The following is a 16,415-nucleotide window of genomic DNA, read 5'->3' on the forward strand; positions in this document are numbered from 1 at the left end:
CCTGGAGCCATTTTGCTCTGGATGCACGCACAGACTGAAGGCAGTGTGGCCCACTCCCTTGCAGAATGTGCTTCAAACCTGCTGCTGACTCAGCCTTTCTTCCGGACCTTTTCTTTTTGGCCCTTTTTCCTTTCGCCCTCTCTTCTTCCTGTCTCACTTTCCCCCTTCACTCACCTCCCAAAACTTCCCCTTTCTTCCCACCTCTTCCCACATACTTTCTCAGTCTCAATGCTTCACCCTGATCTCTGGCTTCTAAGGCCCTTCTCTCGGGCTTCTGGTCAGTGTCACCATTCTTTTGGCCTGGAAAGCAGGGCCCAGATTTCTACGACATTAAGGTTCCCTTACTTCCAGGATCCAGGTAACCCATCTCTTTCCCCTCTCCTTTCTCCCTGTGGGTCCTTCTTTGCCCTTCTCCATCCACATCTTTCAAAAAAAGTCCCCTGCCCTGGGCACCTGGGTGGCTCAGTTGGTTAAACGTCTGCCTTCAGCTCAGGTCATGATCTCAGGGTCCTGGAATCCAGCCCCATGTTGAGCTTCCTGCTCAATGGGGAGTCTGCTTCTCCCTCTCTCTCTGTTCCCCGCCCCCCAACTTGTGTTCTCTCTCTTATCTCAAATAAATAAATTATATCTTTAAAAAAAAAAATTCCCCTTCCCCATCTTGGCTATAGTTGGCAGGTGTACTTAATTTCTAGGGCTGCCCTAACAAAGTAGTACAGATGGGTGGCTCAAACAACAGGAATTTATTTTCTCACAGCTCTTGAGGCCATTAGTCCGAGGTGTTGGCCTCTCTACTTACCTTGTAGATGGCTATCTTCTCTCTGTCTTCTCTCTATCTTCTTAGATGTCCTATCTCCTTGTCTTATAAGGAGACCAGCAAGTTGGATTGGGGGCCACCCCAATGACTTCATTTTAATTTAATTACCCTTTAAAGACCCTATCTCCATATATAGTCATATTCTGTGGTACTGGGGATTAGAAGACACAACGGAGCCCCTACCCACAGGGGCGATGGTAGTAGTGGTGGAGGGGGTACAGGCCTTATATGCTGTGTCTGTGATGATTGGGGGAAAGGGGTGGAAAATCTTTAGGGAAGGGTGTAGAAGGCAGGTGCCCTATGATCCAGAGGGAATGGTTCACTGTGGCCTTCTGAGGCACCGTCCCCTCAGCACCCCAACCCTGGGTGCTCCCCTAGAGTCAGGCACCTGAGCTAAAGGAAACCAGATGGGGATAGCCCTAAAAGAAGCCAAGCATCAGGCAAATCAGAAGTTTAATAAAAGTGAAAAAAATTATAATACAGTGGGCTGCTTTAGAAGGTCTAATATGTTGGTCAGCCCAACATACGGACTCCTTGTGGGTTCTGGGACGTCACGGGATTGGTCCCTCACACCCTAAGATTCACTCTTCTCACTTGTCTTGTTCCCACAGGGGAGGCCTCTGTCTTTCTGGTGTAATTTTTGACCAGGCTAGTTCTGAACTCCCTCATCCTGTGAGGAAACCTGCCGGAGTCTGACCTTTCCCCCCTGGTGATGATGTTCATTGACATTGTTTCCTCAAGTCCACACCTCATCCCAGGTTCTGAGGTTGGAAGACAGGTGAAAGCCTGTTTTATGGAGAATAAGAGCTTGGGGACGTTGGGGCCTCCTCCTTAGGAGACAGCCACTGCTCCCAGGGGCTCCTTGCTCCTCCCTAAAGTCTTCTGAATTCCGCAGGCCCATCTGTCTTGCAAAGTGTTCAGGGATACAGAATGCCTGGGCACTGGTAACGAGAGGGGACCCAGAGTCTGCGCAGAGAGAGCCGGGCCAGCTAGGAGGTACTGCTCCTCCTCCGGGAGTGGAGCGCTTTCCTCTTGGCGATGTCCTCCTCTGTGTCACTCTCACAATTCCTCTGGAAAAAGAAAAAAAAGAGGCCCAGGGCAAGGGGGTCATGAGAGGCTAGGGACAGGGTTGTGCTGGGCAGCCCGGCTGACACACCTGGGCCAGGGTCCTATAAACCAGGGAGGTGGATATTGAGGTGAAGGCTGTTGCTCTGTCTGGAGTCTTGAGAGGGATGGGGTGGGGGTGGGGAGGGACTTGAAATGGGGCCAGACCAATTGCCTGGAGGCCTCCTTCCCAGGAGGAAGGAAAGCAGGCAGCACGTCTAAGAGAAACCAGGCACCAGGAGAACCCAAATCATAACAACAATCAAGATAATATCTGGTGTTTGTTGTAGCTGCCACGTAACAGTTGACAGGTCTCCCAAACTCAGCCTGGAGAGAATGGGGGGCAGGGGTGAGCCACAGGGACCTCCCCAAGCTCTGATGGGCCGCTGCCCCACACCCACTCTGCTCTGACTGGCTCGGGCTGCTCTTCTGGCTTTTGTGCTCCATCTTTATGAAAGGGGAAAAAGAGTAAAGTGTATTCCATGGCTGAACCAGAGTCAAGGCAGCCATCCTAGAGATCACAGTGCCTTTTTTATTCAGGTCATATCAGTCTAATCAAAAAATTTTTGAAGATTTTATTTATTTATTGGTCAGAGAGAGAGCACACAAGCAGGGGGAGTAGCAGGTAGAGGAAGAAGCAGGCTCCCTGCTGAGCAAGAAGCCTGATGCAGGACCTGAGCCACACATGAGACCCCAGTCTAAACAAATTACTAAAATTTATTAAGAGAGGTACTAATCCAGAAAGACTTCAGTGTCTCATAAATACTCGGTTGTTAGATGTTCAATTTTAAGGGTGACTGAACAAAAGAACTTACCATTATCATCATTATTTAAAGGAAATTTCCTCTGAGAAAACTATGTAATAGATGTCTAGGACCCAAGCCTTCCTTTTCCACTTGTAGAATGAGGCATTGAGCTGATGGCACTGACTGTTTAAGTAAAAAAAGGCTATATTCAAAAATGTGTGCACAAGGACAAACATTAAGAAAGAAATTTACAGGGGTGCCTGGGTGGCTCAGTCGTTAAGCATCTGCCTTTGGCTAGGTTATGATCCCGAAGTCCTGGGATCGAGCCCTACATCTGGCTCCCTGATCCACGGGAAGCCTGCTTCTCCCTCTCCCACTCCCTCTGCTGTGTTCCCTCTCCTGCTGTATCTCTCTCTGTCAAACAAATAAATAAAATCTTTTTTAAAAATTAAGAAAGAAATTTACATTCTTTCAACGATTCTCTGGTCCTGTCTTCCCATGGCCTCCATCATATCAGAGCAACTCACTTGCCATGTGCCTTCCTGGAGCTTTCTCTCTCTCTCTCTCCTTCTCCTGGCCTAAGCCAGTTGGAAATCCAAGGTCAAGATTAACTTTAGCCAAGTACATCCTGGACCAAGCCTGGCTATAACAATAAAAATAACTCAAGCTCTGCTGAATAGCAATTTTTAAGCATGAGTCAGAGCCAAACAATGAAAAAGTAAGCTGAGGGAAAGTCTGCCTGTCATTAACAGGGGTTTTCAGAGGGAAAGTCCAGTCCCCTTGAACAACAGGTGAGGAGAGCCATCAGAGAAGGGACACGGCTTTGCCAAAGCCACACAGTTGCTTGGGGCCTCTTGTGCCACAAATCCTCAAATCAAGGGTAAGAACCAACAAGAGCTTTGGCTAATGAAAGTGGACCCCAGGACCTGGCGCAGAGGGAGGTCCCGGGATGCAGCCCGAGCACTGCATGTCCTGGGACTGTTCAGGGCTGACGGACCCATCCGTCTTAGGCAGCTGCCCTTCCTGTGCCATCCCAGACACTTCTGGGGTCTCCCCACTTTGATGAGCAACAAGGAGCATCCGTCCCGGGGACCTCTATGGCCGAAACACTAACTGCATTCAAAAGCACTTGGCACTGTATGTTAGACTACGGGGAGATTTTACACAATCACAACTGTGAATACACACTGAGCACTTCTAATGCCAGGCTCTAAGGATAGGTCCTCATTTAGACCTCGTGACTACTCTACGAGGTAGGAACTGTTGTTAACCCCATTTTACACAGGATAGCATTTTGGCACAGAGAGGTTAAGTCATTTCCGCAAGGTCACACAGCTAATAAATGGCCAATATGAATTCTGAAAGTCTAGTTCCAGAGGCCATGCTTCTGATCAGAGTAAGTTCATTTTAAATGTACATGAATAGTTACAAGCTAGTCAAATATCATCTAAATATTGTTGTTGTTATTATTGATGGCAATCTAAAGCAAAACAGAAATGGACAAATTGAAAGACAAATATTAAGCTTCCATTCTACAACAGATCTTTGGATTGTGAGGAATATATTTTGGGTTGACTCTGGTAGTTGCGTTATTCAGAGCCCTCAAGGTCTCCAGCAGGCCACAAGTCCTCAGGGAAAGACTGGGGCAGTAAAGTCCCTTTGACGGTCCACTAGGCAAAGATTCAAGATCCTCCAGAAGCCCATGCTGCCCCCTTAGAGTGCTCCCCTCCCAGGATTGCCCCAGAAGTCCCCCTGAACATGCAGCCTCCGCCAATCGCACAGTGCAGAGGAGGACCGGACGAGCGGAACCGGTGGGAAATAGTTAGCACCCACCTGATCCCTTCCACCCCTGAGCTCCAGGCCACCCTGCCCAACAAGAGAACTCTGCATTTCCCTACCAGATCCTCATCTGGCTGCAGGTGCACCTTCTTCATCAGGGAGCGGGAGAGATGGTTGCACAAGGAGACGATGCTGAAGGAGAGCTGAGGGAGAGAGGAGGAGAGAGGGACTGCCAGTTGAGACTGTGCACAGAGACCCGCCGGGGTCCCCTGCTCCCCACCCCTTAACCCTGACACACCTTCCATCGCCTGCGGACATACTGCTTCTTGAAGTTCTCCAGGTTGACCACAGACTCCCTGCGGACCAGGGCTTGCTGGTTGTCCACCGGCTGGGAGACAAAGCAGAGTTTGGTGGCTGATGTTGGGCTTGGGTTGGCAGCCACCCCACTCTCCAAACCCCCAGCCACATAGCATCCTTAGCCTGACTCTGCCACCTCCCCCTAGGGCAGGGCATGCAGGGGGACATCGCATTGAGGCCAAAGGTTGCAGAGGTCTCAGCTGTTCCGGAGATGCCCCTGGGGCCCCTGAGCTATATTATAACACAGCCAACACACACTCTGGCTGGGCAGGAGCCGCGTCCCCCCAGAGCGGAAGAACGGGAGGCAGGGCCTTCAGGCATTGCTCACTTTGGGGAAGGGTCATCGGACAGCAGTCTAGGATGCCCACTGTGCACTGGGCTGCCACTGGGCTTAGTAAAATAGAGGGCAAATAGGACATCAGGACTCTGTTCACAAGTAAACTGAAGGAAACAGGGGCTTGGGTGGCAGGGGAGAGGAAATGGGATGTAGAGTTGCCTTTCACAGCTTGGCCGTTAAAGCTCAGCTTACATCCTGACTTCAACAACCCTGGCCTGGCTTTGCTAAGCCTCAGTTTTCTCATCTGTATTATGGAGATAGTAGCTTTATTAAGGTAGAGATGACATATTAAAAAAATTGGACATATTTAATGTGCACAATTTGATGAGTCCATTCCCCCTTGAATTCCTCCCTTCCTGTAAAACAAGGTTTTCCTAGATCAAAAGACAGCTTTCAGAGGTTCTATGAGCCTCCCAAAATGGTCTGCAAATTTTAGTGTGTAAACTTATACATGAATCTTGGGGGCAGCATTATTCATAATAGCCAAAAAGTAGACACAACTGAAATGTGCACCACCCGATGAGTGAACAAAATTCCATACAATGGAACATAATGCAGAAATATTATTCATAATATAGTTGACAACAATGCAGGGGTTAGGGCACTGAACCCTAAGACAGTCAAAAACCCACATATAACTTTTGACTCCCCCAAAACTTATCCACTAATAGCCTCTTGTTGACCAGAAACCTCCCTGATAACATAACAGTTGACTGACATGTTTTGTATGTTATATGTTTTATGTACTGTATTCTTAAAATAAAGCAAGCTTGAGAAAATTATAAGGATGAGAAAATACTTTACAGTGCTGTACTGTTTGGAAAAATAATGTGGACCCCTGCAGTTCAAACCTGGGTCCACTGTTCTGACAGATGCTTCAATGTGGACGAATCTTGAAAATATTATGTTGAGGGAAGGAAGCAAGACACAAAAGGCCACACATATTGTATGATTCTATTTTCATAAAATGTCCAGAATAGGCAAATTGATAGAGACAGAAATGAGATTGGTAGTGGCCAGGGTTGGAAAGAAGGGTTGCTGGAAGAGGATTCTGAGGGGGTATGAGGTTTCTTTTTGTTGTGACAAAATGTCCTGGAGTTGGATGGTGGTGATTTTTGCACAATCTTGTGAAGATACTAAAGACTACTGAATTGTATTGTTTTAAATGGGGAATTTTAGGGTATGTGAATTGTATCTCAATAAAAAATTTAATTTAATGGGTGTGTACAGGCAGGCAGTTCTTCCGAGGAGAGCGGATAGAATTCATCCATTCTCGGAGAACTCTGTGACCCCAAGGAAATGAACTGCTGGAGGTGATCCATAGGGGCCCATCCCCTGCGGATTTTTCTCTCTGCTCTGACAGCCTCCTCACAGCAATGCCTCATGTGGCTTCCCAGAGAATGCTGAGTGTCGCAGCTCGCGGGTTCCTGAGTGCTGGTCTTGTCTCTCATCCATAATGGAGCACTCCTCCATTCTTGATTTCTCATCATGGCCATCCGCACTGGGGGAGCCGACGCATTAGGTCCCCACACAGCTGGGGACCTAAAATCCAGCAGGAGGCGCACTTTCCATGTCCACCCAATCCTGCCCTTGGAAAGCCCCCAGGTGTTTCAAAGCCCAGTTCAAACATGTCCATTCCCCAACACAGCTTCCGAAAAGCAATGCCTCCCTCCCCGCCATAACCGAAACACAGTTGGGCTCCCTCAGTATTTCTCCCCAACCTTGGCCAGCTCTGCAGTGGGGCCGTCTCCCTAGTGAAAAACAACTGGAGGGCACAGAAAGAATTTTCTTCATGGTTTTATCAGTGTCCTCTGCCCCACCTCCTCCCCACCCTGAGCATACACCGGTAGGTGCTCAACAGCTGTATCCTTAGTTTCCCCGAGTTGCTGAAGAGACACCTGACACCCGCTCACTGCTGCCAATGACAGGTGCAGGCGCCTGGATCAGCAGCCATGACACCATGGCTCCCCAGGGCTCTGCCTGGGAGTCAGCACAGCTCTGTGGGGGTCAGGGAGCAGGGAGGAAAGTGTGCATGCCCTTGACATTGGAGCGGGGATGAGAAAGCCAGGGGCTGTTCACTCTCCCGAATTAAAACACTCTTTGGGCCAAAGAGTGAGGAGGAATGAGGGGAGGGGCAGGAGGAAGATGGAGAGGGAAGAGATGAGAAGAGGATGAGGCCACGGAAGGGACCATGCGGCTGATCTCCCCTAGCTCTTTCCTTAATTGCCTCTCACCTCCTGTGCTGCACCGGCAAGCCCAGTCCTGGGTCTAGGTCTCACCTGAGGGCAGAGCCTGACTTTTCCCCTTATCAAAGCCTTCCAGTAGCTTCTTCCCTGCTCTCTTGATGGAAACCAACAAGCTCACCAAGATCCCCAAGGCCTGTACCATCTGGGTCCTTCTCCAACCTGATTTCCTCCCCTTCTCCTTTCTCTTGCTATGGCTCCTCCAGTCCACTTGCTGGCTCAGGAACCCAAAATCTCAGGGTCTTTGCCCTTGCTCCTTCATACATTCACTTTGTCACTTTGTTCAGTCTTTGCTCAAATGTCACTTCCTCAGGAAGCCTTCCTTGACTACTCTGTATCAAACAGCATCCCAACTGCCCCATACAATGCACTGTGCCCACACCCTACTTCTTCATAACAGGTCACCCTACTACCTGACATTTTATTCTGTACTTATTTTTTTTTGTTGTTACTCTCTCTCTCTCTCCTGCACCTCCCAGCAACAAGTATCTCCTTTCCAGAGTGATTTCCTGCCTCCCCAACCCACAGAACATTTCCACCCCTAACTTCACTAATGTCTGCATTCACTTTTGAGCCTCAGGCCTGCCGGGAACCCTTGTACTTTACTTGGAGAGTCTGATGAGGGATCAGCAGACTCTGGGAGGGAAGGGACCTCTTCTTATCTACTTCCTGATCAGCACTCTTGTCAGAATAGAAATGCCCAAACCCCATGGCTGGAAGGTCAACATATAGTTGGGGGAATCCCTTTAATAGGCATCCTATCTTCCAACTGGTCCAGCAGTGCCAGCCATGGAGCAGAGGGGCCCAACTAAAATATGGGGTGGGGTGACCACTCCCAGGGGCCATTAATAGAAGGTGATGCAATTGCTTCTAGGGCCCAGTCTATGTGCTACACAAACAGCACGAACTCTGAGAAGAGGGCCAGCCAGGCATAAATCTGTCAGGCTGGCCTTTCCTGATCAAGGGGTTTCCTTGGTTGCTAAGAGGCTCATCACATGCTGACACTACCATCGAATCTTTTAAAGTCAGAGGCATAAATTCTGCAGTGAAATCTGTTCCCGGAAGGAATGTGGCACTTCTGATTCAGTGAGGGGTGTTGGGGGGATGGGGCTGTGTTTGGCTTCTCCTGGCCCTTCCCTCCCTGCGAACACACACTACACACTCAGGTCCTTTGGCTAGAGCATGGGCAATTCTGACCAGACTCCTAGGAGTATGTTTAGTGTCTCGGAAAAATGTCGGGAAAGGAAGCAAGAGGAGAGAACACTGTGGCTGAAGTCAGGTTTTATTTATGGAGACGCAAATGGCCTTGGAAAAGTCCAGCAGGGTCAGGACCAATGTCCACAGAGCAGAGAGATGATATAGCAACTATCCCCCAGGCACATAAAAGGAACTCTCTTTATAAGAAGAGACACTCCAGATTTTCTCTCAGTATAAGGCCTCCTCTAGAAACTGCAGACAGACTGCAACTTCTCAAACCTCCATCTGTGCCGTTTCTCCAGCTCCATCCTCCACAGAAAGTCAAGGACACCTGAGCACCCACTTCCCTTTCCAGCCTAGGTCTGTCTGTCTCCAACCCCACCAATCTCCCCGAATCCAGTCTCTCTATAGGTGGCACCTCCAACTCTCCCTTTTGGGTGCTAGAGCCTGGGCCCTACTGGTTCTCACCTCCCAGTCTTCCCAGGAAAGAAGAAGGTGAAGCTTCTGAGAGCCTGAGTGTCTGCCTCCTAATGCATGGATGGGGAGAGACTGTGTCTCCAAAGGCCATCCTGTACTGAAGAAGCCAATGAAAAGCAGTAGGAATGCCCCCTTTCCTTGCCTGACCTGGTCTCACTTCTCTGAGTTAGGTCTCTGTACTTTTAATCCTCTTTCTAGGACCTTCAGTTTTCTGAGCAATTTTTGGTCCCCAGGAAACGCTTCCAAAGCTCTCCCCCCTGTACTCTTAGAGAAGACAGGAGACCTGAGAGATGTCACAGCCAAATGCTACACATGGACTGTGTTGAGATCCCAATTTGAACAAACCATGCACTGCAACAGGACAGCCTGGAGAAAAGTGGGGACATGGGAGTATAAAATATCTATTCGCACGATATCGAGGAATGATTCTTGCTTTTGTCAGGTGTGATAACGGTACAAGAGTAGCATTAAAAAGAAAGTGCTTAGAAATTCATGCTGAAGATGAGTGAAATAAATAAGTCTAAAGTTTGCTTTCAGATAGTGCAGAAACAGCAGAGTGCAGCAGAGAAACAGAGGGGAGATCCCTGGCCGTGACTAGCTCACTGCTGCAGCTGGGCAAGAGGTATCTGGAATTCACTGTGCCATTCTGGAGATTTGTGAAAATTTCCCATAACAAAAAGTTCAAAATGAAAACAGCCCCTCTGTTAAATCTCTGTAAATCTCCTCTTTTTTCTCCATTTTACAGGTCCAGGCTCCTGACCCCAATCTGAGCTCATGCCCATCCCCGCCCCCCCAATCCTACATGGCATCATCTCAGGCTATAGCTTGGGAAGGAGGTGTTGAGGGGGTGGGGTCCCTCCCTGAGAACACTTCTGTCCCCTGCTGCCCCTCTGACCCTTTCTCAGTCCAAATTCATCTCTACCATTTTCTGGAATACTGGGTACCTCTATTTATGACTCAGCATGGCCCTTCCCGTCTCCCAGCTCGGGGTGTGTGTGTGTGGGGGGGTGGTACCATGGTTCCCATCTGTCCCAGACTGAGTGCTTTATTCAGGGGTTGTCTTGTCCTTATCTGTCACCTCCTTCCAGAGCCAGAGCACAATCAGTTTTTGTCCCAATGAACTGGTTCCTTCTGTTCCTCAAATATGCCCACTGCTAGGTCTCCTCTACAGGGCAAAGAATCTTCTCCACGGGCCAAGAGTTTCGCAGACAAAGGAGAAAAGGCCACAGACATTTCCAGAGACAGACAGTGGGGTTGGAAGCAGGCACACAGCTACCTCCCACACGGGCCAGCTATACTGTGTACCAGAGTGAGGTGGGGGGCTACTGTCTTCATAATCACATGTAGGGGAGGCTGGGCAGTACGGGGAGAGGGCTCGTGGGGGAGACCAGCTTCTCCTGTCATTATCACTTCACTGCCACCTCCTGCTGCTGCAGTCTCACCGGTTGCCATGCTATCTCCACCTTTTCCAATGCAAAGCTGAGCTATCACATGCCATGCACATTGGCCTCAGCCCGGGGGCACAGGCTCCTGCCTTCCCCAGGTGCCGACTTTCCAGCTTCCTTGGGAGTCCGTAATCTGGAAGATGTCAGCCTCCACTCCCCAATAGCCCACGTGGCCTTTGCACAACCGCTCAATACCTGGTGAATGAAAACTCCTCCTTCACGGCTGATAATGGCCTAGCAGTGCTCCCCAGGCCCGCCTCCCTCTATGTACTAGTGAAACATTCCTTTCCCAACACCCCATCCAGCCACCGTCAGCCCTGTCCTGCCCTTGACTCCACTGTTAAAATGCCAGCTATGCCCAGGTGGCAGGGAACCCCGGGACTCCTCTGGCTGGGCGTTCCACCATGCTCCTTGGCCTCTCCCCTTGGCATCAAGTTCTGATGCCAAAGGGCGATGGGAGTCAGACTGGCCAGGTGAGAGAGGAAGGTCACAGTCCCCTCTCATTTCCCTGAAAGACTTGGGGGCATTTCTCAGGTCATTTCGATTTGTGTTCACAAGCTCTTAGTCACAGAGAAGGGTCTGCTTATAAAACATCTAAATAATAAATAGCTACCAATGACCAGACATGAACCGAGAGAAGACAATTCCACGACTGTGAGGAAAACCACTTCTAGTTCTGACTCCAGCTCTGCGGATGACCAGCTGGCTGACTCCAGCCAGGTCTTGTCCTGTCAAATGCTGTGAAATGGGGATGTCTGGTGGTTGGCCGCTCAGTACCTCCCAGCACGAGCAGTGAGTGGCCGATGCCACGATTCTGGACTAACCACTTTTCCCTGCCTGTTCCCAGTCTTCTTCATTCAAATCAGCATCAACACCTTACTCCTTCAGTGCATTTTATGTCGACCTTCACAAGGAAGTTTAACCTGAGTTACTCAACTAGGAACTTCCTTTCCTTAGCAAATCTGGTTGTATGAGGTCAAGTTCTATTGACACGGCCAAAGGGACCTTTTTATAGTTGCAGTGTCTTATCTTATGGCAAATGAGTGCATTACATCTCAAGACAGGGCAAATAAGTTCTTGGAGAGACTGGAGACAGGTCACTTGTACCCAGTCTCCCAGGCAAGGCACAGGAAATGGGGCTTTGCTATCTTCCACTGATTCCAAATAAACACTTTTGTGTCTCCGAAATCAGGATTTCTCTTCGAACCAATGGCATCATATCATTACTGTCGGTCCAAAGTGAAGGCAGCTGTTCCAGGAGATAACCACACCGCTTCTGCCAGACCTCAGGGGGCCCCCAACCTCAGACCATGTGACATCAGATTCTCTGCTTGAGGAACATTCAGATCACACTGATTGGGAAAATACAGAAAGTACACGTACGTGAGGACCACCCACCTGGGCTCCTCTTCTCTAGCATTAAGATGAAACACACAGGGGTGCCTGGGTGGCTCAGTGGGTTAAAGCCTCTGCCTTTGGCTCAGGTCATAATCTCAGGATCCTAGGATCAAGCCCAGCATCAGGCTCTCTGCTCAGCAGGGAGCCTGCTGACTCCTCTCTCTCTGCCTATCTCTCTGCCTACTTGCAATCTCTGTCTGTCAAATAAATAAATTTTAAAAAATCTTAAAAAAAAAAAAAAGGATGAAACACGCATTTCCTTGCTTTTCCTTTTTGCATGATGGCTTTATTTCTGCTTGCCCTCTCAGGGAGGGTGTCCCGGCTTTGGTGGGGAGGTGAGGCGGTCTCCTATCACACCTGGCTTTTTACTCTTATTTTTGGTATGTAAAATAACAATGCATTGTATATTTAACGAAAATATGGTTTCTTACATTTGATGGAAATTGTTTCTGTGACAAATATTATATGTGATATTTGAAATGATCTAGCATGATAATGGAAACAGAGGTAGGTTTGCATGTAGGTTCTCATGTCTCGCCCCAAACCACTTGCCCTCTGTGTCACTCATTGGCCATCCCCTCCCCCACCCAGCTCTGCAGGTGTTCACTAGCCTGGCATCCATCATGGCTCCCCAAGACTCTTGGGATGAAGGCAGAGCTCTTAAATTTGGCCAAGTACCACTGGTCATGCCTTCTCTCCAGCCACATCTACACCACCTACCCTTACCCTCTCCCTTCCAGCTTCCATGCCCTCTCCACCACCAAGCCCTGGCCCTGACAGCTCTGTTGTCAGGAACACTTCTTTCTCCCTGTTTTGCTCCCCAAACCTCGCCTCCAGCATCACTACCTCAGGGAGGCCTTCCCCGACTAGATCAAACCCCACTACTGGCTACACACATTTCTTTCATAGCATGTGTTCCACATGCACTCTTGCACTTGTAGAATGTTCTTGATTAATGTGGGAATCCTTTACCTGACTGTGAACTCCATGAAGGCAGGAGATGAGCCTGTTTTTACTCAACACTGTAACTCCAGTGCCAACCGAGTGCCTGGCAGTTGGCATGTGCTCAAACATTATTTGTCAATAGATGGTTGGGTGACCCTGGGCATCTCTGCTACGGAAGCAGAGAGTAAACTCCTGGAGTCAGGGGCGGTTCCCACTGATTGTGGCCTTGGGCAAGTCAATCTCTCTGTTTCCATATCTCCAAATTGGGAATAACACTTATCCTGCCTATCTGATAAGGGTGTTTTGTGAGTCTGTAAAGTCATTTTGAAATGATACCATCTGGTCCCTCACCCCCAAGCTTCTAGCCCAGTGCTGGGCCCACACTTCACCAACACTCTGTCCATATGAGCTGGCTGACTGGCTCCTCCAGGAAGATGACCTCACACAGTCCTCAGGGAGGGGTGCTCAAAGCCTGGGGTCAAGGGGGGACCCCTGAGCTTGTGCTTCCCAATCTTAAACTCTCATATAGAGTTTCTCAGCCCTTTCAGGGCTCCAATGCCCTAAGTACATAAGAAAAGGGACCTTCTTGTCGATTCCTTTTGGTCTTCATTCCTAAAACAAGGTTGGGACCTTTGGCCAGAAGGGATAAAGGGAGGGGAAGGGGGAGATCCTGCCCCTTGCCTCCTGCTTGGCACACTGATCTGCAGACAGGGACAGGGCTGGATAGGAACAGCGAACAGCACCCTTCAGGACCCCTTCTTGCGACAATAATCTAAAGCTATGGGCCATTCTACTCTACCTGGCAGAATACATAAACTAGATGAAGTTGTTAACTTTACCTCTGGAGCTGAACATTACTGTGAAGGTGGACACTTAGAGCAAAGTCTCACTACTGCTTCCCATAGACTTCATCTGTATCAACCAGCTACGAAAGATCTTGAGGATGTCACTTTCCCTCTCTGTATCAATTTCCTCAACAGTTATGTGGAAACAGTAGTAACAACAATACTAATACCACCCACCTTCCTGTTCACAGAGTTCTTTTAAACATCAAAGACATAAGTGTTCCTAAGTGAAAAGTCAGTGCCAGTAAAAGGTAATATTTTCTCCATGCATTTTAAATCCCTCCTTACATAGCAGGAAAGCAGCACACTGGCTTATTGTTATTCCTAAATTAAGGCAAAGACTCCTCAAGGTCTGCAGTCCCTATGGCACAGAGGTGGGAAGTGAGATGCGAATGAATCCAAGATCACAGATCAATTCTCGAGCATCCCCCTAGGGCCAGCCACCCTCCCTCCGTTGTGGAGGGGTATTGACTCGCAATTGTTTCAACAGCCTGGCCTCTGCCAGCCACCCTCCCAGAAATCCAGGCTGGTGAGAGGAGGTGCAGAAGGAATAACTAGCTAGCACCTTCCTGGTTCTGGATCCTGTGAAGGGGGTGGAAGGCTCTGCTACAGACACACACCCCGTGGGCTAATTCTAGCTGACATCCTGGCAGGGTGCTCAGAAGCATGCTTCTGCAAATCCTTTGGGATGCATCACGGACTAGATTCTGGTACTCAGGACTTCAAGCCGGCCAAGGCTTCCTTGCCGGCTGATCTGTCAAGCAGCTCCACTAGGGACTCCCTAGCATCCCTGTGGAACATGGAGCCCAGGCCATCTGTGTTCCTATCCTCCAGCTGGAAGCTGCCTGCCAGTTCCTGGATCCACTGTAGGTCTGCTGAGAGCTCCTGCCTTAAAGCTTCAAACTGTGTCTGCAGATGGTCCAATTTCCTGGCCATGCTTCCGAGGCCCGCTCCTGTGGCCTGGAGGTCTTCTCGAAGGAGCTTCTTCAAGGACTCCACTTTGCGGAACTCATACTTGAGCTGGGAGAGGTCGTGCCGGGCATTCTCGCTCTCCTCTCGGTACCAAGCTTCCTTCTCGTTATATATGGAGACTAGGGCCTCCACGTCATCCTGGATGGTGTTGTGGGTCCCTGCCAGGGTACGGCAGCCCTGGTCGACCTGTGCCACATCCTCTACTACGCGGGCGAAACGCTCGAAGTTGACGTATGTGTTATTAGGGGGCATGCTCGAGTGGCATTTAAGGGTGTACTCTCTCAGGCGCTTGGTCTTCAGCTGGGTGGGCTCTGTCTTCTGCTGTTCCTGGGCTCTGACTTCTCCTTTGGACTAGTGGGTATTTGGATAGAACAGCCAGAATTAAGTTGATGCCCGATCCAAAGGGCAGTTCAAGGTGCAGGCAGAAGGCACACAAGCAGCCTTGTAGTCATTTGCTGCATGCATCAGGCCACAGGGAGGACCACAGTGCGATGAGCATCCCCACGGACGATGACAAAGATGCTGCCCACATGCTCACCTCAGGGCTGGAGGGCAAGGATCTATGGCCATTAGAGAAGGTCTCCACACGCATAGCATTGAGGGAGCTCACACAGACAAGCAGGCGATAGCCAGAACTCTGCAGGCATCTGCTCAAAGGCAGGAGCAGACAAGACCATGGCTGACTGAGGGAGGTTGAGGGACTGCTCTCCTTCAGGGCCGGCTGGCATGCTGGGCCTCAGCAACTTGGTACCCTAAGCCCGAGGAACTCCCTCACTCTGGGCTCAGGGCCCACTCCAAACCTAGAGGGCCCTTGGCCTTCCCCATCCTTTAATGGGCAGATGAACCTACTCCAAAGCATTCCAGCCCTCCCTGACCTCCATCTTCCACAGGCCCTATCCTTGCCTGTCTGCTCACTTAGATCATCCTAGCCTCTCCTTGAGATCCAGATGAATGGGACATCTGATGATGCCCAGGGAGTGCGCATCTCATCAGTCAGCAGAAGTAGGGCTGTAATCCTGGTCTCCTGATTTGCACCCCAACAAAGTGGGTTTTTTTTTTGTTTTGTTTGTTTGTTTGTTTGTTTTTATAAGTAATCTCTATACCCAATGTGGGGCTTCAAGGCTTGAACTCCCAAACCCAAGGTCAAGAGTCACATGCTCTATACCTGAGCCAGTCAGACACTCCTGGGCAAAGTGCTTTTAACTAGTATTTTACTGCAAGACCCTCCCCAGACTAGTGGCTGGAAGGCCAGTTACAACACAGGTTAGGTGGGGCGTCACCTTCGCGCCCCCACCTCCCCAGAGGGAACAGCCTTGCACTGAGGATGACTGCCTGTCCTCCACACTAGGCTGCCATCTTCGAGTCCTGTCCCCTAAGGTTTCAAGGCGCTGGAGAAAGCTGGCTGACTAGTCAGCGTGTCATCCTTTAGTCAGAGCCCCGAAAGTCAGAAAGAAAGAGGTTTGGTTACAGAATTGAGGTTTCTAATTGTCTTTGCTTTCTCTCTACAACTTGGGAGTCTTGATTTCTGCTTTGAGAATGACAGTGACATGTCCTCTGACAAAATACACTTTGTAAGACAGCCCCAAAGATAAAGTGTTTCAAGGGAGGTTTGTGAAGGCTTCATTTCATAAGTCACCCGAACCTGTGAAATATAAACTTAAACCTATGAACCTATTTGAGCAAACCCAGACCATTTGGCACCCCTGCCTGGCTTTCATCTATTTATGCCCAAGGGTGGGGGTTTCTAGCAAAGGTC

At 49.5% G+C, this 16,415-nt stretch overlaps 1 protein-coding gene across 6 annotated transcripts in view; it reads right to left on the reverse strand.

The window, feature by feature from the left end:
* Positions 1-1,670: 1,670 nt before the first annotated feature.
* The window catches only part of DAPK2 (death associated protein kinase 2), a 117,655-nt gene continuing 102,910 nt past the window's right edge, over positions 1,671-16,415 (reverse strand). For 2 of the 6 annotated variants that reach the window (XM_004758732.3, XM_013059537.2), the window contains exon 10: positions 12,131-15,010. In XM_004758732.3, coding sequence (XP_004758789.2) covers positions 14,402-15,010 — 609 coding nt within the window. In that variant the 3' untranslated portion in view covers positions 12,131-14,401. Of the gene's footprint in view, positions 1,885-4,562; positions 4,647-4,741; positions 4,832-12,125; positions 15,011-16,415 lie in introns of those variants that run through there. The other 4 variants (XM_013059539.2, XM_013059538.2, XM_045067555.1 and 1 more) reach the window with 4 other exon arrangements.

The sequence above is a fragment of the Mustela putorius genome, unplaced genomic scaffold, assembly GCF_011764305.1.
Source record: "Mustela putorius furo isolate JIRA1106 unplaced genomic scaffold, ASM1176430v1.1 tig00003896_pilon_pilon_pilon, whole genome shotgun sequence".
Lineage (NCBI taxonomy): Eukaryota > Metazoa > Chordata > Mammalia > Carnivora > Mustelidae > Mustela > Mustela putorius.